Below are 25,776 nucleotides of genomic sequence, written 5' to 3' on the forward strand. Positions count from 1 at the left end.
TAAGCAAATACGTGTTTATCAGTGAAACCATACTTGACAGAGCATGAAGACTAACTTGTTTCAAATGTCATAGATGTTTTTCAAATAACTTGTTCATGTCTATTAGACACATGAAAAAAGAACAGGTTCCCATTACTGCTCTTTCTTTGCACTGAGCAATTTACTTACACAAGCCTGTTTATTTGCAGGACAGAGCAGCTCAGTTCTTCTGAACATGCAAAATCTACATTTATTATTACATTTGTTTGCTTCTCGGTGCCCACATACTGTAATTTGATGCAGCCAAGTTCTCAACAAAACTGTTTCCATTGTTTTGATTTAGTATTTCTGTTATCAGACAACCAAAGTAATATGAAATAATAACTGAAAAAAATCCTGAATTATGATCATGATTCAATCACTGAAAAGAATCATTTACCGGCATCTGGACATAAGTCACTATTCCCTGCATTATTATCGTTGTTTTTAACTTCCTGTTTGAATGCCTTCAGGATCCTTTGACTTTTTAGGAGTTTACCCATTTAAAAGTTATGTAATCCCAAAAACCTGCTTCTTTTATTTTTTAATGTATTGTTTTGGATATAATGTACTGATTGGAGAGCCTGGTCTCATGAAAATGCGCACTAGCATGACTTTGTTTCTATTTGGCGTGCTATTAATAAGCTGAAATTAACATTGGCGTGCATATAATACACCGTTTTCGCGTGCACACTCGTATGTGGCTTTACGCATCAACCCAACAGCACCAATCCTAACGTAGACCGACTCCGCTTGCATTCATTAAATATGCCAGAAGTGCCGGTACGCACGAAAAAGTGCAAGTACGCAAAAGGATAAAATACAGTCGTGCCTGCGTACCGGCCCACTTCAAGCACTGGAAGCAACATAATATCTGGTTCAACTGAAAGTGCTGCTCCACTGCCGCTCTCTGAACAGAGCAGACGCAGATATAAAGAGAGGGAGGTGTGCGCACATTGGGAGACCTCACGCACGTTCAGCAAAACCGAAGAGCCTCAGAAACTATATTAGGTTTGTCCAATTATGTGTTTATGTATTGTTGCTAGACACTTTTCGCTAGGTTGGCAACATTGTGCATCCAGTTCTTTTACTATGGGCTAGGTAGTGGGTCAAACAGAAAATGCGCGCTGCGTTAATCGCGCGTTAATAAAATTAGTGCCGTTAAAATGAATTTGCGTTAGCGCTTTATTAACGCATTAATTTTGACATCCCTAATATATATATTTCTGGGGTTAAGACTCAACTCCCGGGAGTTCTGGAAAGAGTACGCCGGAACGGAATCCACCTTTTGCTAGTGGCCCCGTTCTGGCCGGGTCGACCATGGTTCTCGGACCTGATTTCCCTCCTAGACGGCCCTCCTTGGGAAATTCCCGTCAGGAGGGACCTCCTCTCGCAGGCAGGGGGTGCGATTCTCCACCCCCGCCCGGAGCTATGGAAGTTATGGGTGTGGCCCCTGAGGGGGCACATCTCTTAGCTTCTGGTCTCTCAACCAAGGTTGTTGAAACCATCCTCCAATCCAGAGCTCCCTCCACGAGGAAAATGTACACCGGGAAGTGGAATACATTTATCCTTTGGTGCAATCAGCTCCAGATTGACCCAGTTCACTGCCCAGTAGGTTCAGTGCTGGACTTTTTGCAAGCCCGCCTTACGGCCGGTAACGCACACTCTACGCTGAAGGGCTACGTGGCGGCCATAGATGCTTTCCATGCTCCCTTTGGTGCTACCTCCCTTGGGAGACTTCCCCTGGTGTCACGTTTCCTCCGCGGTGTGCTGAGGCTGAGGCCCCCAGTGCGCTCACGCGTCCCCACGTGGGACTTGGCCGTGGTGTTAGAGGCTCTATGTAATCCTCCTTTCGAGCCCATCGAAGAAATCTCGGACAGGCTGTTGTCCTTTAAAACTGCCTTTCTTTTGGCTATTTCCTCTCTGAAGAGAGTTGGTGACTTACAGGCCCTCTCAGTGGCCCCTTCCTACTTAGACATTGCCCCTGGCATGGTCAAAGCTTTCCTGCACCCTAAATCGGGTTATGTACCCAAGGTGCCCTCAGTAGTACCACGGTCCGTTGAGCTCCAGGCCTTTTGTCCTCCTCCCTTCAAGGAACCGGGACAACAAAAGCTAAACTGTAGGTGTCCAGTGCGAGCACTGGACACATACGTCCACAGAGCTGCCCCGTGGAGGAAGACGGACCAGTTATTTGTCTGTTTTGGTCCCCATAATAGAGGTCTTCCAGCCTCTAAGCAATCCTTAAGTCAGTGGATTTCGGATGACATTTCTCTCTCCTACAAGTCCTCTGGTCTTCCATCTCCCTTGGAGGCCAAGGCTCACTCTACCCGCAAAGTTGCGGCTACGAAGGCTTTCCTGGCAGGCGTCTCACTGCAGGATATCTGTAACGATGCGGGATGGTCCACGCCACTTACATTTGCGAGGTTCTATGAGCTAGACCTCCCTTACACCCCGGGCTCTCAGGCTCCTCACTCTGACGCTCCTACTACCAGTAGGACACTTTAACTAGGGCTCTTGCCCCCTTTTTATTCCTGCCTTACCAGCAGTTACTCCCCTTGGGCTAATTTCGCCCTTTCTATGAACAGGCTGATTCCCTTTCTTTTTGCTCGGGCTACTTCGGCCCTCTACCAGTAGGTCGAGACCCCTCTCTTTTCTGCCTAACCAGTAGTTATCTACCCTGGGCTACTTTCGCCCTTTTACTAGTGGGCTGAGGCCCCTTTCTTCCTGCCAAACAAGCAGTCACTACTCCTGGGCTACATTCGCCCTTTCTATAAGTCGGCTGAGGCCGCAATCACTCTGGGCTACTTTCGCCCTTTTTACGAGTGGCCTGAGGCCGCTCGTTTCACTCTGGCTACTTTCGCCCTCTCTATAAGTCGGCTGAGGCTGCAATCACTCTGGGCTACTTTCGCCCTAATTACGATTGGGCTGAGGCCGCTCGTTTCACTCGGACTACTTTTGTCCTTTTCTCTACCTGCTTCACATATAGCAGGGCTTTGAAATTCTGGTGGCGTGGGTATATCGTTCCCAAAGCATTCCGACGCAGCTCGACGTTCCCGAAGGGGAACGCCCCGGGTTTCGTATGAAACCCTAGTTCCTCGAGGGAACGAGACGCTGCGTCGCCTTCCACAATTTCGGCATCCCTGCAGCACTCCTGGTGACAGAAGCTGCCGGCTGCATTCATCGCATGTGCTTTATAGCTTCCTGGTTCCTGACGTCACCCCTTCCGTGACATCACACACGCTTCTCTATTGGACGGATTACACACGTGATTCAGAGCGTGGTCACACTGGAGGCGTTCCCAAAGCGCTCCGACGCAGCGTCTCGTTCCCTCGAGGAACTAGGGTTTCATACGAAACCCAAGCCGATTTCTTGCCTTATAAATGGGGTTGGGACCATCAGTTGTGTTGTGCAGAAGTATATATAGTATATATATAGTATATATAGAATTAAATATTTTATAGAATTAAATATAATTCCACATGTGTTAATTCATAGTTTTGATGCCTTCAGTGTGAATCTATATATATATTACTAAATAGCATTAAATAAAAGTAAATATTAAAAAGAAAAATAATAATATTATATATATAGATATATAAAATTCTAACTTTTACACACAAATAATTTTGTAGGTAAAAATTCAGACATGAAATTGTGTCAAAAAGTGCTAAGCGTGTGTCTGCAAAATTGAAACACAAACCAAACCAGCAGAAGATAAGCCATCTGTAAAACATGAGGGAAAGAGTCTCCTTCACATAAAAACGAAAACAAGTTCAATTTTGTGTAATCCAGTACTGAGGGACTTTTGCATTTTGACTCTGCATTTCTAGATCGACCTTGTTTTATGTCAAGCAGCTCTTTAATCACGACTCCATCCAGATAAGCTCTCATGAAGCGCACTCATCCTCTATTGTCCACAATCGCTCTCATTTGAATGCTCTTTAAGATCAAAGAACCCCAGCAGATCACTTATCACACATGAAAATGTACAGCTATTTATATTTAAAGTGTCCATGATAAGGGTTACAGCCCATCTACCTGTCCAGATCAGAACAAAGAGATGATCTGATTGTGACAGACGCAGCTTTCATCCTCACATCTTGTTCCAACATCCATCCATCCGCACAGGAGGAGGGTTTGCTGAATCAGCACTGTCTCCTATTCACTAACACACACATGAGCAGCCCTTCACCATTTCACCACACACTCACTTATGCATAAATAGAACAATAATAATAAATTCTATTAAATTATTTAAAAAACAACAAAATAATAATGCAAAATTAAAATAAAAAAAATATTATATACACAAATAAATTACAATAAAAACACTAAAAAATAATAAAAAAGTAATAATACAAATATAAATACAAATAATAAAAGTATAAATACTACACATAAAATTACAGAAGTTATACATTTCCACACTTTAAATTAAAAGTAAAAAAAAGATTATAAAAATAAATTTGATTATAATTATTTAAATGACTATTTCTTACAGTAATTAATCATTAAAATAAAAAATGCAATGATATACAAAAAAAATAAAAATAAATAAATATTTAAAACTTTTAATTTGATGAAATAAAAACATTTTATTATAATTAAAAAATAAAGAGTTAAAAAAAATAATCTAAAAAAAGTAATGAGGAAAATAAATTTTAAATTCTGACGTAAATATATAATAACATTAAATAAAAGTAAATAATAAAATAAAAAAATGTGTGTAAATATATATATATATATATTAATATTAAATTCAAACTCACACACACACACACATATATATCCCTGAAAAAATTCAATGATATACAAAAAATAAATATAATAAATATTTAAATTGATTAAATAAAAACTATGTTTTATTATAATTGTCAAAAAATAAAGAGTTAAAACAATTATCTAAATAAATAAATACATAAAGGTAATACTAAAGGTAAATAAATAAATACATTTTAAATTCTGGCGTAAATATATATTAATAACATTAAATAAAAGTAAATAAATACATTTTAAATTCTGGCGTAAATATATATTAATAACATTAAATAAAAGTAAATAATAAAATAAAAAAATTGTGTATATATATATATATATATATATATATATATATATATATATATAAATAATTTAATATTAAATTCAAACTCTTACACACACACATATATCACTGAAAAAATTCAGTGATATACAAAAAATAAATATAATAAATATTTAAAGCATTAAAATTGATTAAATAAAAACTACATTTTATTATAATTATCAAAAAATAAAGAGTTCTAAAAAATTCTAAATATAAATCTAAATATAAATAAATTACATATATATTTTTCTCTCTCTCTCTCTCTCGCTCGCCCTTAATATATATATATATATATATATATATATATATATATATATATATATATATATATATATATATTAGGGCCGGGACTCGATTAAAAATTTTAATCTAATTAATTAGAGGCTTTGTAATTAATTAATCGAAATTAATCGCATTTTAATCGCATGTAAATATTTGACCTGAGAACAGTGAGAATTAAGATTTTTACATGGATTTTTAGTATACCATTGAATAATGACTGAATACATAAGCTTAAGCAACAAAATATTGTTTATTTTTGTTCAACCAAGTCCAACAGACCAGTACAATATTGCCATTAAAAGTGTAGCAAGAGGCACGTTCTTTAACGAGTCTTTCATTCCAAGAACTCAGCTCTTGTGTTTGCTTAATTATGCATTTAAACTTTAATGACCAAACCTATCATTATAAATGTTGCTGCACATGGAATATAACGCGGATAACATTTAAAAAATAGTTTTTATCAGGTTACACACTGATTATTTATCACTCAAACCCCTTTCTCTACCTGTCCGTTGGTCGCGTATATCCTCCATGTTTGTAGTTTTTTAACACTTTTTATGCGTGTTTGTAGTTCTAATCGAATCTTCGTTCACGGCGCAGTGTGTTGCGGGCAATATAAGCAGTTAAGAGTGTGCATTGATCGTTAAGTAGTAGACCATCCGGGAATCTTTGGAATACTTTTTAAACATACTACGATTTGGGACATACAATACTATTTAGGACGGACGTCTTTGGCTTGTCTGAACGCTAGTTTGTGCTCCAGTACAATCGGTCCGCCGAATCTCATCTAGTGAGAAACGTTCCGCGGTGCAAAACGTATTGCGATTAAAATGCGTTAAAAATTTTTAACGCGTTATTTTTGTGTAATTAATTAATCTAAATTAACGCGTTAAAGTCCCGGCCCTAATATATATATATATATATATATATATATATATACACACACACACACACACACACATATATACATATACACATATACATACATACATATATTTTAACATAAAATGTCCATTTGTCAACTACCCGTATTTTTATTTATTTATTTATTTTTTACTTAAAGAGTTCAAAAGGCATAACTGAACTGACCGCTTACCTCTTGCTTATTTTCCTACTTCTCTTTCCTCTGGACTTCATTTCTGTTCTGTTTCTGTTCTCAATCCCTGATGAGAACATCTTATCCCTGCCCTGCACTAAACAGACACATTTCCATACAGATACACTCAACTCAGGGTCAGTGATTGATGGAACAGGAATACCTCCAGAGGAGATTCAGATCTGCTTCCTGTGGCTGCAGGGTTATTTGACTAATCTGCACTTTATCAGTGACAGACGGCCCAATGTCAAAGTGTTAGTACCTGCCAAAACAGCGCTCTGACTCTCACTGCATGCAAGAAAATGCAAATGCAAATCCTTGGCTGCAGCTCAAACATGTTTGATAATTTATTCCAAGCAGCTCTTGACATTAAATTCCATGTAAGAAGCGCTCTGGAGTTGGATTTCATGCTTCAATGCAAGCGCTTGAGATTTCCTTCTAATAACTGCAACGTCACTTTTTGAAGAAAACTTCCTCCTTCTTTCTCATTCTGACACAAACTTGTTACGAGGTGCTGATTCACTAAAGCAAAGCATTTCTGTAAATTACGGGATGGGACAAGATGAAGCTTGTTTCCAGCACAGGATAAAAAAAACTGGCTCTCACACTGGTCTTTGAGAGTTTATATCTTGCAATTATGTTTTTTTTCCCCTCTGAATTCTTACTTTATATCTCGGGATCTTTTTCTTTTTGTTTGCCGCTTAATAATAGTGACTTTTTGTCTCACAATTCTGACTTTTCTTCCCAGAATTACCAGTTTATATCTTGCGATTGTAAACACAACTGTGAGTTTAGATCTCACAATTCTGCATTTGTATCTCGCAATTGTGAGTTTATAACAATTCCACATTTGTATCTTGCAATTCAGTTTATATCTCACAATTCTGAGTGTGTCTTGCAATTCTGAGTTTATATCTTGCAATTCTGAATTTATATCTCGCAATTCTGAGTTTATCGCAATTCTGAGTTTGTAGCTCGCAGTTTATTTCTCTCAATTCTGAGTTTATCGCAATTCTGAGTTTCTCTCAATTCTGAGTTTAGATCTTGCAATTCTGAGTTTATCACAATTCTGAGTTTAGATCTTGCAATTCTGAGTTTATATCTTGTAATTCTGAGTTTATATCTTGTAATTCTGAGTTTATATCTTGCAATTCTGAATTTATATCTCGCAATTCTGAATTTATATCTCGCAATTCTGAGTTTATCGCAATTCTGAGTTTATATCTTGTAATTCTGAGTTTATATCTTGCAATTCTGAATTTATATCTCGCAATTCTGAGTTTATATCTCGCAATTCTGAGTTTATCACAATTTCGAGTTTATATCTTGTAATTCTGAGTTTATATCTTGCAATTCTGAATTTATATCTCGCAATTCTGAGTTTATCACAATTCTGAGTTTATATCTTGTAATTCTGAGTTTATATCTTGTAATTCTGAGTTTATGTCTTGCAATTCTGAATTTATATCTCGCAATTCTGAGTTTATCGCAATTCTGAGTTTGTAGCTCGCAATTCTGAGTTAATATCTTGCAGTTCTGTCTATCTCAGAATTCTGAGTTTTATCTCGGAATTCAAGTTTATCTTGGAATTCTCCGTTTATATCTCGCAATTCTCTGTTTATCGCAACTATGTTAATATCTCGCAATTCTGAGTTTATTTCTTTCAATTCTGAGTTTATCTTGCAATTCTGAGTTTATATCTTGAAATTCTGAATTTATATCTCGCAATTCTGAGTTAATCGCAATTCTGAGTTAATATCTTGCAGTTCTGTCTATCTCAGAATTCTGAGTTTTATCTCGGAATTCAAGTTTATCTTGGAATTCTCCGTTTATATCTCGCAATTCTCTGTTTATCGCAACTACGTTAATATCTCGCAATTCTGAGTTTATTTCTTTCAATTCTGAGTTTATCTTGCAATTCTGAGTTTATATCTTGCAATTCTGAGTTTATCACAATTCTGAGTTTATATCTTGAAATTCTGAATTTATATCTCGCAATTCTGAGTTTATCGCAATTCTGAGTTTGTAGCTCGCAATTCTGAGTTAATATCTTGCAGTTCTGTTTATCTCAGAATTCTGAGTTTTATCTTGGAATTCTCTGTTTATATCTCGCAATTCTCTGTTTATCGCAACTACGTTAATATCTCGCAATTCTGAGTTTATTTCTCTCAACTCTGAGTTTATTTCTCTCAATTCTGAGTTTATTTCTCTCAATTCTGAGTTTATCTTGCAATTCTGAGTTTATATCTTGCAATTCTGAGTTTATAACTCACAATTTTAAGTTTGTAGTTCACAATTCTGAGTTTGTATTTCACAACTCTGCGTTAATATCTTGCAATTCCGTTTATCTCGCAATTCTGAATTTATCGCAACTGCATTAATATCTCGCAATTTTGAGTTTATTTCTCTCAATTCTGAGTTTATCACAATTCTGAGTTTATATCTCGCAATTCTAAATTTATATCTCACAATTCTAAGTTCATAATTTTGAGCAATTTTGAGTTTATTTCTCTCAATTCTGAGTTTATCGCCACTCTGTGTTAATATCTTGCGATTCTAAATTCATATCTCGCAATTCAGAATTTATATCTTGCAATTCTGAGTCTATATCTTGCAATTCTGAGTTTATAACTCACAATTCTGAGTTTGTAGTTCGCAATTCTGAGTTTGTATTTCACAACTCTGCGTTAATATCTTGCAATTCCGTTTATCTCGCAATTCTGAGTTTATCTCGGAATTCACTGTTTATATCTCGCAATTCTGAGTTTATCGCAACTGCGTTAATATCTCGCAATTTTGAGTTTATTTCTCTCAATTCTAAATTTATATCTCACAATTCTGAGTTCATATCTCGTAATTCTGAGTTTATATCTTGCCATTTTGAATTTATATCTTGCAATTCTGAGCTTATATCTTGCCATTTTGAACTTATATCTTGCAATTCTGAGCTTATATCTTGCCATTTTGAACTTATATCTTGCAATTCTGAGCTTATATCGAACAATTCTGAGTTTATATCTTGCCATTTTGAATTTATATCTTGCAATTCTGAGCTTATATCTTGCCATTTTGAACTTATATCTTGCAATTCTGAGCTTATATCGAACAATTATGAGTTTATACCACACAAACATGTTTGATGATTTATTCCAAGCAGCTCCTGACATTAAATTCCATGTAAGAAGCATTCAGGAGTTGGAATTCATGCTTCAATGCAAGCGCTTGAGATTTCCTTTTGCAAGTCAAATCTGATTTATATCTCACAATCTTGGGTTTATATCAATTCTGAGTTTGTATCTTGTAATTTTGACAAGATCTCACAATTCTGAGTTTATTTCGCAATTCTGTTTATCTCTTGCAATTTTGAGCTTATATCCAACAATTCTGAGTTTCTATCTTGCAATTCTGAGTTTATCGCAATTCAGAGTTTACATCTCGCAGTTCTGAGTTTATATGTTCCAACTCTGAGTTTATATATCTTAATTCAGTATCTGATCTGTGAGTAAACTCAGAATTGCAAGAAAAAAAAAAAAGAGTCTTGAGAATTTAAGAATTGTGAGATAAAAAGCCACAATTACCTTTTTTATTTCCTTATTTTTATATTCCTTATTTTATTTTACTTATTTATAATCCTGTGGCGGAAACAATCCTCCATTCTACAGTGACTCCTCGACGTCTACATTACATTTTGTGTGCTGTTGCGTGAAATCAAATCGCATTTCACAGAATATTGCATTTGATTAACTCATTTTGGTCAATAATTAGACCTCAAGGTTTGCTTTTCTGTATATAAGACCGTCTCGGTATATTGTTAGGCTTCACTGGAGAGTAATTTGCAATTAGGTTCAGATTTTGCAAAATTCTGCCCTGTGCGTTCCAGGAGGATTTGATTTCACCGCGAATGAAGAGAGAGAAAGACGCCCGTTTATCTCAAACCAAAACTGGTCTTATGCGAAGAACAACAATAAGCAACCCGAGAAACATCTAATATAGAGCTTTATACTCTAAACACCAAGAGCTGAGTGATTCGTGAAGGGTCTCAGTAATGTGTCTTCATTATGAGTTTACTTTGGAAACACGCACAGACCATCCAAAACAACTTTCGTTTCTTTTTCTGTGGTCTGATATTGGATACCAAAATTCAGGCTAAATTAAAAAAGAACGCTGATGTCTGGATTTTTATTAGATGAGCTTTAACAAGCGTATAAAATAGAGTCAAATAACTGCATAATTTTACTTCATGAGACAAAGATGGATGAATATTTAATCCAATTCGGCCTCAACTCATGGTCGTTTGTGATGTTTGCAAACATGAATGCCGCAACCATTTGTAACCACACAACCACATTCATTTTATAGCTATATATTTTTTGTTTGTTGATTATTTTTTGTAGTTATTATTTTATTGGTACATACTTGTTTTTTTTATTTTAAATATAATATTAAAGATTATTTATAAATATAATATAAAATAAAGTATAAAAAAATTCTGTAATTATAATTAAATAAAAATGAATTTAGCCAAGAGAAAGGAAAAGGAAATTAAAGAATAAATAGTACTAATTAAAACATAAAATCAATTTAAATTGATTAAAAATGTAAAAATTCTAATAATTAAAATATTGTAACTAGTATACATAAATTACCATTTACATTAAATTATAGAAATTATACATAATTTACAGTAATTATAATAATTACTATATATAATAATAATATGCATATATAAAATGTAAATAAAAATTATAGAAATTTAAAAGCATAAATAATCTGAGCTGCTCCACATTCATTTTATAGCTATACATTTTTTGTTTGTTGATTATTTTAGTTATTATTTTATTATTATATACTTGGGTTTTTATTTTAAACATAATATAAAACATATTTATAAATATAATCTAATATATCATTTATTTAAATAAATGAACATTCTGTAATCTATACTTAAATAAAAATGAGTTTAGCCAAGAGAAAATAAAATTAAATTAAAGAGTAAACAGTACCAATTAAAATACATACAATCAATTTAAATTGATTAAATACAAACATAATTAAGTAATTCATTATTATAATAAAATATATGAATATAATTTAATAATTAAAAAAATAAAATTTAAATAATTAAATAGCATAACTAGTATCCATAAATTTCCATTTACATTGATTAAATAAAATGCATTAAAATTAAAATTAAATTAAATTATAAAAATGTATATTTGCATATATAAAATTTAAATAAAAATTATAGAAATTTAAAAGCATAAATAATCTGAGCTCATTCATTTTATAGTTATACTATATTTTTTGTTTGTTTATTTCATTATTATATACTTGGGTTTTTATTTTAAATATAATCTTTATATATATAATTTATATTATAATTTATTTAAATAAATTTACATTTGTAATCTATAATTAAATAAAACTAAATGTAAGTAAGTAATTAATTATTATAATAAAAAAAAATGATTAATGTAAATTAATAATTAATTAAGTAATTAAGTAAAAAGGAATTTAGCCAAGAGAAAAGAAAAGAAATTAAAAAAAATAAACAGTACAAATTAAAATATATAAAATCAATTTAAATTGATTAAATCCAAACATAATTAAGTGATTAATTAATATAATACAACATATCTTAAAAAAAGTTAAAATCTACTAATTAAAATAGCATAACCAGTATACATAAATTACACTGATTTTAAAAAAAGTATTAAAAATTACATTACATAGAAATTATAAAAATTTAAATTCTATAAAAGTCTATATGAATATATTTAATTGAAATATTTTTTTTTAAAAAAGCATAAATAGTATATGTGACCCTGGACCACAAAACCAGTCATAAGGTTAAATTTTACAAAGCTGAGTTGTATACATCACATTGTATACATATACAATAAATAAGCTTTCTATTGATGTATGGTTTGTTAGGATAGGACAATATTTGGCCGAGATACATCTATTTGAAAATCTGTAATCTGAGGGTGCAAAAAAATCTAAATACTGAGAAAATCACCTTTAAAGTTGTCCAAATTAAGTTCTTAACAATGCATATTACTAATCAAAAATTACATTTTGATATATTTATAGTAGGAATTTTACAAAAAATCTTCACGGAACATGATCTTTACTTAATTTCCTAATGATTTTTGGCATAAAAGAAAAATCAATAATTTTGACCCATACACTGTAAAAAAAAGCCGTAAAATTTACGGGAAAACCCTGGCAGCTGTGGTTACCAGAGTTTTACTGTAAAAAAATACGGTAGCAATGTTTTACATTTTACGGTTTTTACTTAAATATACAGGTAAATACCGCAATTTCTGATTTTTTTTTTTAAATGATATAATGGTGATGAACCTTTGCAATACACTGATAACCACCAAAAGCAGGTGGTGATGACAACATCACATGATAAACCAAAGCCCAATACAAGGAAATTTTAAATAATAGCATATATAGAAGGTGCACAGTATCATTCACACAAACACTAAACACCATCATGGTAAAAAACATAAAACTGATTTAATGCAAAAAAACATTAATTTAACGGCAAGAAAAACAAGAAAAAGTTATTTCCACAAAAAACATCAAATAAAAAAATGAAACAGGGAATTCTGGGAATGTCAGTTTACGGTTATTCACTGTAAATTTTACCTTCTTTTTCACTTCAAAAAACAGTATACTGCCGTAAAATTACATGCAATGTCCAACACAGTTTTTCACCGTATATAGAAGGGGAACTTACCGTTAACCATATCACAGGTTTTTACCGTAGCATTTTTACAGTTTTTTTACCGTTAAATTCACGGTCATTTTTTACTGTGTACCATGTATTTTTGGCTATTGCTACAAATATACCCCAGCGACTTAAGACTGGTTTTGTGGTCCAGGGTCACATATAGTTTCAAATAAAATAAATGATCAAATATATCCAACCTGATAAATCAATTTCAACCGACAATGATTGACTCATTTGAGTCTTTAGAAACATTCGTCAGAAATCGTCAGCTGCCATCGGCACGCTCTGACGCCGCTCCTCTGGCCGTATTAATCTTCTCCGGGGCTTTTAGTGCGGTTTGGGGAACGATTGGGAATTCTTCATGCGGTTAAGAGGCTCACCTGCCCCACGGCAAAGTGTCTGAAAAAGTATAAATCTTTAAAGTGAAACGAGGAAGGGCAGGAGAGCTTGAACTCTGCTAATATTTCTCTGAAGCTGGCGACAAACTCCTTTCACACGAGCGTCATGAATCACCTGGATGACACACAAGCCGTGAGAGGAAAAGGTGTGTGAGCGGTGAGCACTTCATTCTGTCAGCACCTTCACACACACACACACACATATACTGTGTGCACACACTCAACAGACCCTTAATCCCACTCAAAACCAACAGATAGTATCAGTTTTTCCATTTAGAACAACTGCTGCGATCTTAGATTAGATAAAACAGAGAAATAGTTCATTACTTGCTTCACATCTTTGGCTTTCTGAGTGAAATCATCTCTAAATAGGACGTTTTATTTAATTGCTCTTCTAAAACCTAGTGAGCTGCCTCGTTGTCTGTTGTCTACATAGTTGGCAGTGAAGTACACTGGAAATACACTGCAAAAAATGCTTTTCTTACTTAGATTTTTTGTCTTGTTTCCAGCCAAAATATCTAAAAATTCTTGAATCAGGAAGGATTTTCTAGACAAGTAAAAATTTGTGTCTTGTTTTCAGTAAAAACAAGTCAAAATTAGGTGAGTTTTTGCTTGAAACAAGCAAAATAATCTGCCAATGGGGTAAGAAAAATTATCTAGTTGTCTGCTTGAAATAAGATTTTTTTTCTCACCCCATTGGCAAATTATTTTGCTTGTTTTAAGCTGCTAATTTTTACACAGAATAATGGATTAAAAACAGTTATTGAAACTTTCTGAAATGGAATATATTCATATTATATACAGTGCCTTGCAAAAGTATTCAAACCCCTTTCGGGTTTTTTTTTTTTTCACATTTTGTTTTGTTGCAGCATTATGTTAAACTGCTTTAAATTTGTTTTTTTTCCCCACATCAATCTACATCTCATACACCACAATGACAAAGCACAAAACAGGTTTGTAACAACTTTGCAAATTTATTAGAAATAAAAAACTGAAAAGATCCCGTTTCTGGGACACTGGAAATTTAGCTCAGGAGCATTCATATTGCTTCTAGATGTTCCTACACTTGGAGTGGAGTTAAACTGTGGCAAATTCATTTGAATGAGTGTGATTTAGAAAGGCACACACCTCTCAGAAAAGGTCTAACAGCTGAAAATGCACATCAGAGCAAAAACCAAGTCCTGAGGTCAAGATAGCTGCCTGTAGAGCTCAGTGACAGACTTGCGTTAAGGCGATGATCTAGAGAAGAGTTCAGAAACAAATCTGCTGCGTTGAAGGTTGACAGAAGCATTATCCATAATGGAAGACGATTGGAACAACTAGGACTCTAGATAATACCTGCCAGCCCCCATCCAAGCTGACAGAGCTTGAGAGGAGAAAAGGTGAGGCAAAGAATGGCAGATAATTGCCAAATGCAGATGTGCAAAGCTTGTCACATCATACCCAAAAACACTTGAGGCTGTAAAGGTGCTTCAACTATGTACTGAGTTAAGGGTATGAATACTTATGCAATGTACTTATTTCAGTGTTTTATTTTTAATAAATTTGTTACATTTTGCCAAAGGTTGCTGGTTCGATTCCCATACCGGCGGGAATTGAAGGTGGGGATTGTGAATGAACAGCGCCCTTTCCACCTTCAATACCATGACTGAAGTGCCCTTGAAGGCACTGAACCCCCAGTTGCTCCATGGCTGCCCACTGCTCCGGTGTGTGTTCACAGTGTGTGTGTATTTGTTCACTTCTCACTGCTGTGTGTGTGCACTTGGATGGGTTAAATGCAGAGGGCCAATTTCGAGTATTGGTCACCATACTTGACAATACTTCACGACTTTATGGTGTATGGAGTGTAAATTGATGTGGAAAAAAAAAAACTAATTTAAAGCAGTTTAACATAATGCTGCAACAAAACAAAATGTTAAAAAAATGAAGGGGTATGAATACTTTTGCAAGGCACTGTATGTTCATATTTTGGTATATGTGACCCTGGACCACAAAACCAGTCTTAAGTCGCTGGGGTATATTTGTAGCAATAGCCAAAAATACATTGCATGGGTCAAAATTTTTGATTTTTCTTTTATGCCAAAAATCATTAGGAAATTAAGTAAAGATCATGTTCCATGAAGATTTTTTGTAAAATTCCTTCTGTAAACATATCAAAATGTAATTTTTGATTAGTAATATGCATTGTTAAGAACCTAATTTGGACAACTTTAAAGGTGATTTTCTCAGTCTTTTTGATTTTTTTACATCCTCAGATTTCTGATTTCAAATAGATGTATCTCGGCCAAATATTGTCCTATCCTAACAAACCATACATCAATAGAAAGCTTATTTATTGAACTTTCATATGATGTATAAATCTCAGTTTTGTCAAATTTAACCTTATGACTGGTTTTGTGGTCCAGGGTCACATATATGGTCAAAAATTACAAATAAATAGACTAATTTAATTATTACAAACATTTTTACAATAATAATAACAACAATATTGTTATTATTATTGTTATACAATTATAAAATATAATTACCTTTTTTGTATTAAATGAAAAATAATAAAGTCTATAAAAATGTTATTACAAAATAAATAATAATTATTATTATTACTGATATTTGTTGTACTGAATGAAATACACTTTCATTTTATAAAACTGTTTTTAAATATTAATAAATGCATCTACATTCTGTTAATGAAGAAGTACTATCGAATTGATTGATTTTATAGTATTATTATAAATTATATAATTATATCTAATTATTAATTTGATACTTTTTGAAAGCATTAAATTAAATATAAACACTTTCACATATTGAAATAACTTACGAAAATATAAATGCTAAAAATAACTGACAATAAAATATTTTCCACAATATGTTGCAGTGCATTCTAGAAATTGTCTTCTCAATGAATGCTGTGTTAGAATTCAGCTAAAACTCAATGTCTTCTACTTCAGCAACCGTTTTCACCTAAATGTAGTCAGCTCACTCTGCTTTTAAGACCAGCCCTTTCCGTGCACATTTATTTACAGACCCCTTTCTGAAATTGAGGATCCACTTTGGCCCGTTTCCTCCGACTGAAACCGAACGCTTCCTTGAATCAATTCTTCAGGGGCTCAGAAATACTCAATAACCCAGCTATTAATGTGCGCCGCAGAGAACATCCAAACTGACCAGAGAGAGAGAGAGAAAGAGAATTAACTCTGCGGTCTGTTGATCATCATCTCTTCGAAAAACAACGGGCCCGATCGCTTGTAGACCGGCTCCTTACGAGCAGGAACAATTTAGTGGTTACAATCTGGACGATTTACAATTAGAAAAAAGCTGGAGTCTCGCTGCACCAGGCGTTTCATACAGTCCATTATGAATGGATTGAGATATTCCTGGAATAGGCTTCATCCTCAGACGCTGCTTCTAAAGACGCTTTTATTGTCGAGACCACACAAAATCAACTCCTCGATCGCCAAAACGCTCCGTATCGATATCGGAAAGCCGTCCAAGAGCTCGGTCAACATCCGAGATGAACTACTGGCTGAACTACTGCTTTGACGGCAACGCGAACGGACATTTCACAGGCTTCACGTACAGAACAACATGTTTTGCAGGGAATGAGTCAGCGATTGTGTCTCAGATCCCGGAGCATCTGCATTTACGCTGGGTTTTGGCGACTTACTCCAACGTCCGCCACCGTCGTCAAAGTGACACGTTCACTTATCGTCAGCCGTACTGAAACGGAGCCAGATATGAGTAGTGTTACTAGTATTTCAAAAACTTTAGACTTCAGAGATGCTCTACGCCCTTAAAATATCGTTTTTCTGTACAGGGTTCTGCTATACGCTTCTTTGAGGATGCAGAAAGTTATTCACGCTCATTATAGGTTTTTCAGATCAGGATATTGGTTTGCCGGTTCATTAAAGGACAAGAACATAGACGGGTTTCCAGAGGAAACTTTTTGGAGAAAAACAAATGTGTGTGCAACAACATAAATGAGTAATATGATGAACTGAATTAATTAATTTAAATAAAAGGTATAAAACATTCAAATAAAAAAAATTAATACATGATATATATATATATATATATATATATTATAAATAAATAAAAGTGATTACCATAAAAATATATAATGATACAATACATGTTTTTAAATTAAATAATTAAAAAATTGTAAATTAATAAAAAAACTAAAATTAAACTGCATAAATGTAAATAAAAGATTAAATAAAAAGATTTAAAAATTTAAATAAAATACATAATGATTAAATATATATTTTTTTCTTTTAAATAAATAAAAATGATTACCATAAAAATATATAATGATAAAATAAATATTTTTTAAATTAATTAATTAATAATACATTTTGTAAATGAATAATAAAATTAAACTGAATAAATTAATTCAAATAAAAGATATAAACATTAAAATAAAAAAATAAAATTATAAAAAATATCTTTTTAATAAATAAAATGTTTATGATACAAATATATAATGATAAAATAAATATTATACTACTGCCAATACTAGTAATGTTATTGAAATATATTTAATTTATTTTTCATTAATAAAAATTAAAATAAATACATGTAAATGTTGCTGTTAATAATAATAATAATAATAATAATGCAAAAATAAATGAATTCAAATAAAAAAGATAAAAAACATTAAAATAAAATACATAAAATTTTATATATATATATATATATATATATATATATATATATATATATATATATATATATATATACTACTGCTAATACTAATAGTAATAATATTATTGAAATATATTTTTAAACAAATTTATAAAAAATAATCAATTAAAATGAATAAATGTTGCTGTTAATAATAATATTAATGCAATAATAATTGAATCATAAAACTAAAATTAAACTAAATTAATTAATTCAATTAAAAGATAAAAACAGTAAAATTAAAAAAATTAAATAAATGAAAATGATAATAATAATAAAACTAAAATTAAACGAAATAAATTAATTCAATTAAAAGATAAAAACATTAAAATAAAAATACAAAATAATAAAATTAAAATAATTAAAAACAAATATTTTTAAATAAATAAATTGAATACCATAAAAATATATAATGATAAAATAAATATTATACTACTGCCACTACTAATAATATTATTATTGAAATATATTTTTAAATAAATTGATTAATTAAAAAAATAATAAATTAAAATAAATACATGTAAATGTTGCTCTTAATAATAATAAAAAATAACAATAATGTAAATGTAAATGAATAATAAAACTAAGATTAAACTAAATCAATTAATATAAATAAAAAATAAAAACATTAAACTACTGTTACTATTAATAATACAACAATAATATAAAATTATACAAATTTAAATAAATTGATTACCATATAATAATAATCAATAAAATGATAACATGTATTTTAAAATAAATTAATTACCATAAAATTGAAAACATTAAGATTAAAAACAACAATAATAATAAATGATAAAAAAATATTTTAAATAAATATATTACCATAAAAACAAAAACAATTAAGTAAATAATAATAACAACAAATCATAAATAAATAAATTGATTACTATAAAAATAAAATCATTAAAAAAATAAAACTAACAATTAATAACATAACATATTTTTAAATAAATAAACTGATTACGGTAAAAATAAAAACATTAAATTAAATAGTACTAATAATAATAATAATAATAATAATAATATAAAATATTATAAATAGTTTACCATAAAAATAAAAACAATATTATTATTATTTATTACATATTTTCCACAGTATAAGTATACATATAATAATATTATATATTTTTTTTTATAAATAAATAAATAAATACACCTAACAGTACAGAACCATAGTGAGTAGGAAAAAAAGTAATAATGCAGCATAAATATTTTCCAAATAATATTTCACACATATTCACAATATATATTTTTCATAGTATAAATTAAGTCTTTATGAAATGATATTGCTGTCTTTTAAAATTCAGCAGCATCTAAAAATCCAACTTTAAAGAAAACCTTAAAAGGATTAGGAAATTAAAAAACAACATAATTTAACATTTTCCAACATGCGTAACTGCTTTAGACTGCAGGACACAGTGTGAAATCCAATAAAAGCCGTTTATAAATGCGCCAAAATGAGAATCCCATCAGTCCATATTCTGGACGACAGTAAACAAAGTTCAAAGATTCACCGCAGGAGTGTAAAATTTCAAAGGGACAGCGATGCGTTTTGTGGGGCTGAAGTGATGGGAGTTTACAGAGCGCTTGACCGCAGTTTAACAGCGACAAAACACTTCTAAATGAGGGGAAATGTATAAATGAGAGCGTGAAAGAGCAAAGCGCCCTGCAACCCGCTCAGGAATGCCTCTTCACACAAAAGCCATGAAAATGTAAATGTTTGCCCGGTTGTAGCTCATTTCGACTGGATAAATACGCCGGAGAGAGAGAGCGAGAGCGTGAAAAAGACAGAACAGAGCGATTGTGGCAGGCTCTTCAATATGTTGCCAAGACGGTCAACGCATTTACAATTTCAGACTCCAAGGAAAGCATCAAAATGATTATTGCTCACTAAGTATTGAAGTTAAGTGTGCTGCTACTACACCAAACATGAAGAACTCGCCTAGCAACAACACAAAGCACAATAAAAAAAAAATACCCTAGCAACCACATAGTAACATTCTAAGAACACATAGCAACACCCTGTTAACCAACAGGTTTGGAAATTAAATAAAAAAATCTTACTTTTTTTGTTTTATCTTAATCTTAAATCAAGATACATTTAATTTAAATTAAACTTGGAAAGCAAAATTACTTAATTGTAAGTCATTTTCTGAAAAAAATACGTTTTTGCTGAAAACAAGGATAAACAAGGAAAATATTTGCCAGTGGCAAATATCTCCTGGCTCTTGAAAAAATATACTTTGCTACTTTTTATTTCACTTTTTAAAGTTTTTTTTTTTCCATGAAACAAAATGTGAGATATAAACTTTTTTTCTGAGCTTATCTTACAATTCAATTATTTTTAAATAAAAAAATGTATTACCATATAAATTAAAATAAATGTAAATGTTATTATTATTATTAATGATAATAATAATAATAAAATGATAACAATTTTAAATAAATAAATGTATTGCAAAAAACTAAAATCATTAAAAATAAATAAATAACAATAATAATATAAAATGCTAAAAAAAAAATATTTTTTTAAATAAATTGATTACCATAAAACTAAAAACATCTAAATAAATAATAATATAAAATTATATATATATATATATATATATATATATATATATATATATATTTTTTTTTATAAATACCATAAAATAAAAACATTAAAATAAATTATTAATAATAATAATAATAATAATAATAATAATAATAATAATAAAGTGGTAAAAAAAATATTTTAAATAAATAAATTGATTACCATAAAACAAAAACATTAAAATAATTAAAATTAGTAACACCATAAAATTGATTACCTTAAAAATTGATATAAATGTAAATGTTATTATTAATAATAATAATAATAATAATAATAATAATAATAATAATAAATACATAACACATAGTTTTAAATAAATTGACCATAAAACTAAAAATATCAAAATAAATTATAATATAATATAATATAAATTATTATTATTATTATTAAATTATTATATTAATATAATATAAATTAAATAAATAAATTGTTTACCACAAAAATAACAACATTAAAACAATTTATATGATAATAATAATAATAATAATAATAATAATAATAATAATAATATGAAATGACAAAAATGTATATTTTTTAAATAATCATTTATTACCATAAAAATCTAAATAAATAAAGTTATTAATACTAATAATAATAAATACAGAACCATAGTGAGTAGGCAAAGTAATAATGGAGCATAATGCAAATTAAATATTTCCAAATATTTACATTTATTTATAAATATTTGACACATATTCATCATATTAATTTTTTCACAGTATAAATTGGGTCTTTATGGAAATACAGACCAAAATATTTTTTGGGCATAGCATCTACTAAAGTAACTTAACGAAAACTAATTCAAGTTTAGAAAAAATGAAAATTTATATTATTATTTATATTATTTATATTTTTAATTTAAATTTTTTTTACACTGGTAAATATTTTTTCATGTTTTATGCATTAACTCACTCAATTTTGATGTATTTTGAAGTAATTTTAAGTTATCTTATGCTAAAATAATAAATCTTGATTGAAGAATGTGTTATATTTGTACTGAAAAACAAAAAGATGATTCTGAAAAATTACTCAAAATTAAGAACAAATATCTGCCAATGGGATCGGAAAAATACATTTTTCTCACCATACCAGCAAATATTTTTCATGCTTTATAAAGCATGAAACTCAATACATTTGGATTAATTAGAAAACAAGGTCACTTTGCACCTCTAGTAAATGTATCTTGATTTAAGACTGTTTAGATATTTGTACATTTGTAAATATGACTATTTTAATGCATGTTTAAGCAAATTTTGTTTTAAAATATATAACTTTTATCCTTCTGATCATCTATTAAGTCAAATTAGAGATGGTTAAGCTCCCTAGTGACTTTACCTACGGTTAATTCATCACACTAGGAACAGAAGGTCAAGTCGAGCGCCTTCAAATCTAAGATAAAGTGCTCTTTGCTAGCCTGTGCATGCACAAAATTCAGTCAAAACAGCACATTATACATACTGCATACTGCAGAAACAGTTAGTATGTTGTTCCAAACAATTTGAGCGCAGTAATCGGCAGCCGATAGCATCTTTTTAACCTGTGCACAGTCAATGTGTAATCAAACGAACAGGGGTGAATCCAGTTCCACTTAATCAGCACTATATTAATCACACCAACACAAACATGCTTTCGCAAGCCTTTGAGGGTCAAGTGTGTGCACGTACGGCGCGGCGTGTGTAACCAGGGTTTGCCCACAGCACAAAGACTGCCTTCTTTCATAACAGCACATTTGCCCGTTCCTGAAAAGAGTTCAGAGCTTTTGTCAGTAAACGGCTGGATCCCGTCTAATCAAAGCAGCATTTATACGCTTATCTCCACAGCATTGTTTCTAGTTGTGTTCGTGCAGAACCCAAGTCACAAAACGCGCTTGTATCGTTGCTACAGGTTTCCCAAAAAGACCTGAACAACAACCGTATATACATCGTGACAATTGACATTTAGCTGATCATATTCAAGCCTTTAAATCACACTCACTCCAAAATCAAAGGAAAGATGGTTTTGCGTAAAGAAAATAAAGCCTGTTTTTTGGAATTATATTTTTTAAGCACATTTTCCTATTTCATAATTATTTAAGATTTTAAATAGCAATGTTATTTCTTACACATTACCGTATATGGTAACACTTTACAATAAGGTTCATTTGTTAACATTAGTTAACCATATTAGTTAACATGAACTAATAATGAACTGGACTTATACAGCATTTATTAATCTTTGTTAATGTTAATTTCAACATTTACTAATACATTATTAACATTTTGTTAACATTAGTTAATGCAGTGTGAACTAACATGAACAAACAATGAACAACTGTATTTCCGTTAACTAACGTTAATAAAGATTAGTAAATACATTAACAAATGTATTGCTCATGGTTAGTTCATGTTAGTTAATACATTAACTAATGTTTAACTATATATTATATTATATTATAATATTTTTTCTATAGATTTAGTTTGTATTGATATTTTATTTATACTGATAAAAAGGCATTTTATAAAAATATTATTTAAATGTATAAAAAAATAAAAAAATATATACACACAAAATTGCTTTATAGTTTAATTTATTTGAATTGTATTTATTTTAATGTATGCAAAAATGTGTCAAAATATTTCAATAATATATCCTTTTTTATTATTACAGTAATGTGTAAAAAAAAGCTCAAATGAAATATTTTTCAAGTAAAAATTACATGAGATTAATAATTCTGGGTATACACAAATTCAATTAAGTTTAAAATTAAATTAAATAAATAATACAAATAATAAAATACAACAATAATAAATCATTGCATTACATTTTTTTATTTATTCTATTATTTTTTAATTCAATTTAATTTGTGCATAACCATAATTATTAATCTAATTTAATTTTTAATTTTTAAAAATATTAAAAATATTTATTTTAAAAATATTTAGATAATATATCTAATTAAAAGAGCCTTTTCCTACACATTACTGTAATAATAAAAAAGTATATATTATTTATTATTTATTTATTTTATTTGTTCTATAAAAAGGCATTGTTTTATTTTTATATATATATGTATATAAAACAATATGTTTATGTATTTTTTTAGTATATATATACTTCCTAATTATTTTCTTTTTTTAGTAATACAGTGTATTTTTGGTCAGTATAAATAAAACAAATAGCAATAAAACTAACAGTAAAATTAAAATTAACTAAAAATGAGCAATTTGTTACAGTATATATTAAACAATGATTTATTGTTGGTTCATGTCAGCTCAGATCCAATAAATAATGTTAACAGATGCAACTTTTAATTTAAGTAATGCATTAACAAATGTTGAAATTACCCAGTTAACCAAAATATTATTACATATTACAAAAAATATTATATTTTAATTATATTACTGATCACCATTTAGTTTTGTGCAAAATAAAATAGTATTATGAGTATTAAAATATATGAACATAATGAGAATTTGATCTTAATGGTCCAAAATACAGGCTTTTTGTCTTTATGCAAAATAATACTTATTATATTTCCTCTTGATTTTAGATGAATTATCCAGACATCGGTACACTGTATAAAAAAAAAGTTGTTTCAGCTTAAAAAAGTAAGTGTTTGTGCTGCCTTACATTTTTATGTTTAGTCACCGTGAAATGTTAAGTTGTACTACGTGACAACTTGGATATTTGAGTTGAGTAAACTTAAAATTTTAAGGCAGCACAAACACTTACTTTTTTATGGTAAAACAACTTTTTTTTTTTTTTACAGTGTAGAATCAACTGCCATTGAGACGAATAGGAATGCTTAGAGATAATTGCAAGGATTTCGATCAACAACTCTGGTCTGAATCCCAAAAACAAACCAAGCACGCTAAAGACCTGTGGCAAGCACTGACCTACTCGCAGCTCCTGTCCGAAGACGGTGCGTTCACCCAGCGCCGAGCAGTTCCAGCGGCCGTATCTGAACTGGTACTGGCATTCGTTGATGCCCAGCTGTGCCCCCTCTCCGATCACGATGATGGCGTCCGGCCGGCTCTGGCAGATGGCGCGCTGGCGGGGTGCGAGACCAGGGATCTTATTGCAGATGATGTTCGCACCAAGGGCCACCACAGAGGAAAGAGCCCTATGGGACAGAAGAGACAAACACAACTAGTAAAGATGAACATTGGTAAGATACTTGCAACACAGCGTATGGCGGATGGTTTACGACCTTAAGGCGAGACACTGCACACTCAAAAAAATGATTCTGCCGCACTGTACAGTTAATTTAAAAAAAATCTTTTTCATTTAACACCATTGTGTTAGGTTTCCCATTTAAACAATTGCATTGTGTTAAACTGATTTGAAACAGTTTCGTTTTGGTTCAACTCAATATTTTCATTTTGAAAGAACGTATTTCAATTAAGTAGAGTTGAGAGTACATAAATTATTTTACTTGTGTAACTAGGAAGTGGATTTCCCCTTCCCATCATGCTTTGCACACGGCTGGATAAGGAGAGTAAATGTTGAAATTTTATTTTATGCATTTTTTTTATAAAATGATAAAATTGGGAGACTTGTTAATGTTTAATGTTCTTTTATGTTTGTATTTAAAACAGTTTCTGGTATGGTAGTGTTTTTGGGGGTTACCATTGTGGTGAATGCATAGAGCATGTGCTTGGGTTGAGGACCTGATAACATAAGTTAAAGTTGTTTTAATAATAAAATAAACAACTACTTTGGGTATGCCATGGATGTAACAAAGCTATCTTATGGCTAATGCCTAATAAGTTGGTTAATGCCTAAAGTTAAGTAAATCCAATGTATCATTTTTTGAGTGTAGAAGAATTTCTGCCTAGTCATTTGTTTTCCAGTTAAATGTTTTCGATTGAGTTCAACAAGCATAAAATAATT

The 25,776-nt window shown here is 30.7% G+C and overlaps 1 protein-coding gene across 1 annotated transcript in view; it reads right to left on the reverse strand.

Moving 5' to 3' along the window:
- wnt7bb (wingless-type MMTV integration site family, member 7Bb) overlaps positions 1 to 25,776 on the reverse strand; it is a 66,407-nt gene that overhangs the window by 21,146 nt on the left and 19,485 nt on the right. Inside the window, exon 2 of the mRNA XM_073831513.1 lies at positions 24,780 to 25,006. Coding sequence (XP_073687614.1) covers positions 24,780 to 25,006 — 227 coding nt within the window. The remainder of the gene's footprint in view (positions 1 to 24,779; positions 25,007 to 25,776) is intronic.

The sequence above is a fragment of the Garra rufa genome, chromosome 25 (assembly GCF_049309525.1).
Source record: "Garra rufa chromosome 25, GarRuf1.0, whole genome shotgun sequence".
Lineage (NCBI taxonomy): Eukaryota > Metazoa > Chordata > Actinopteri > Cypriniformes > Cyprinidae > Garra > Garra rufa.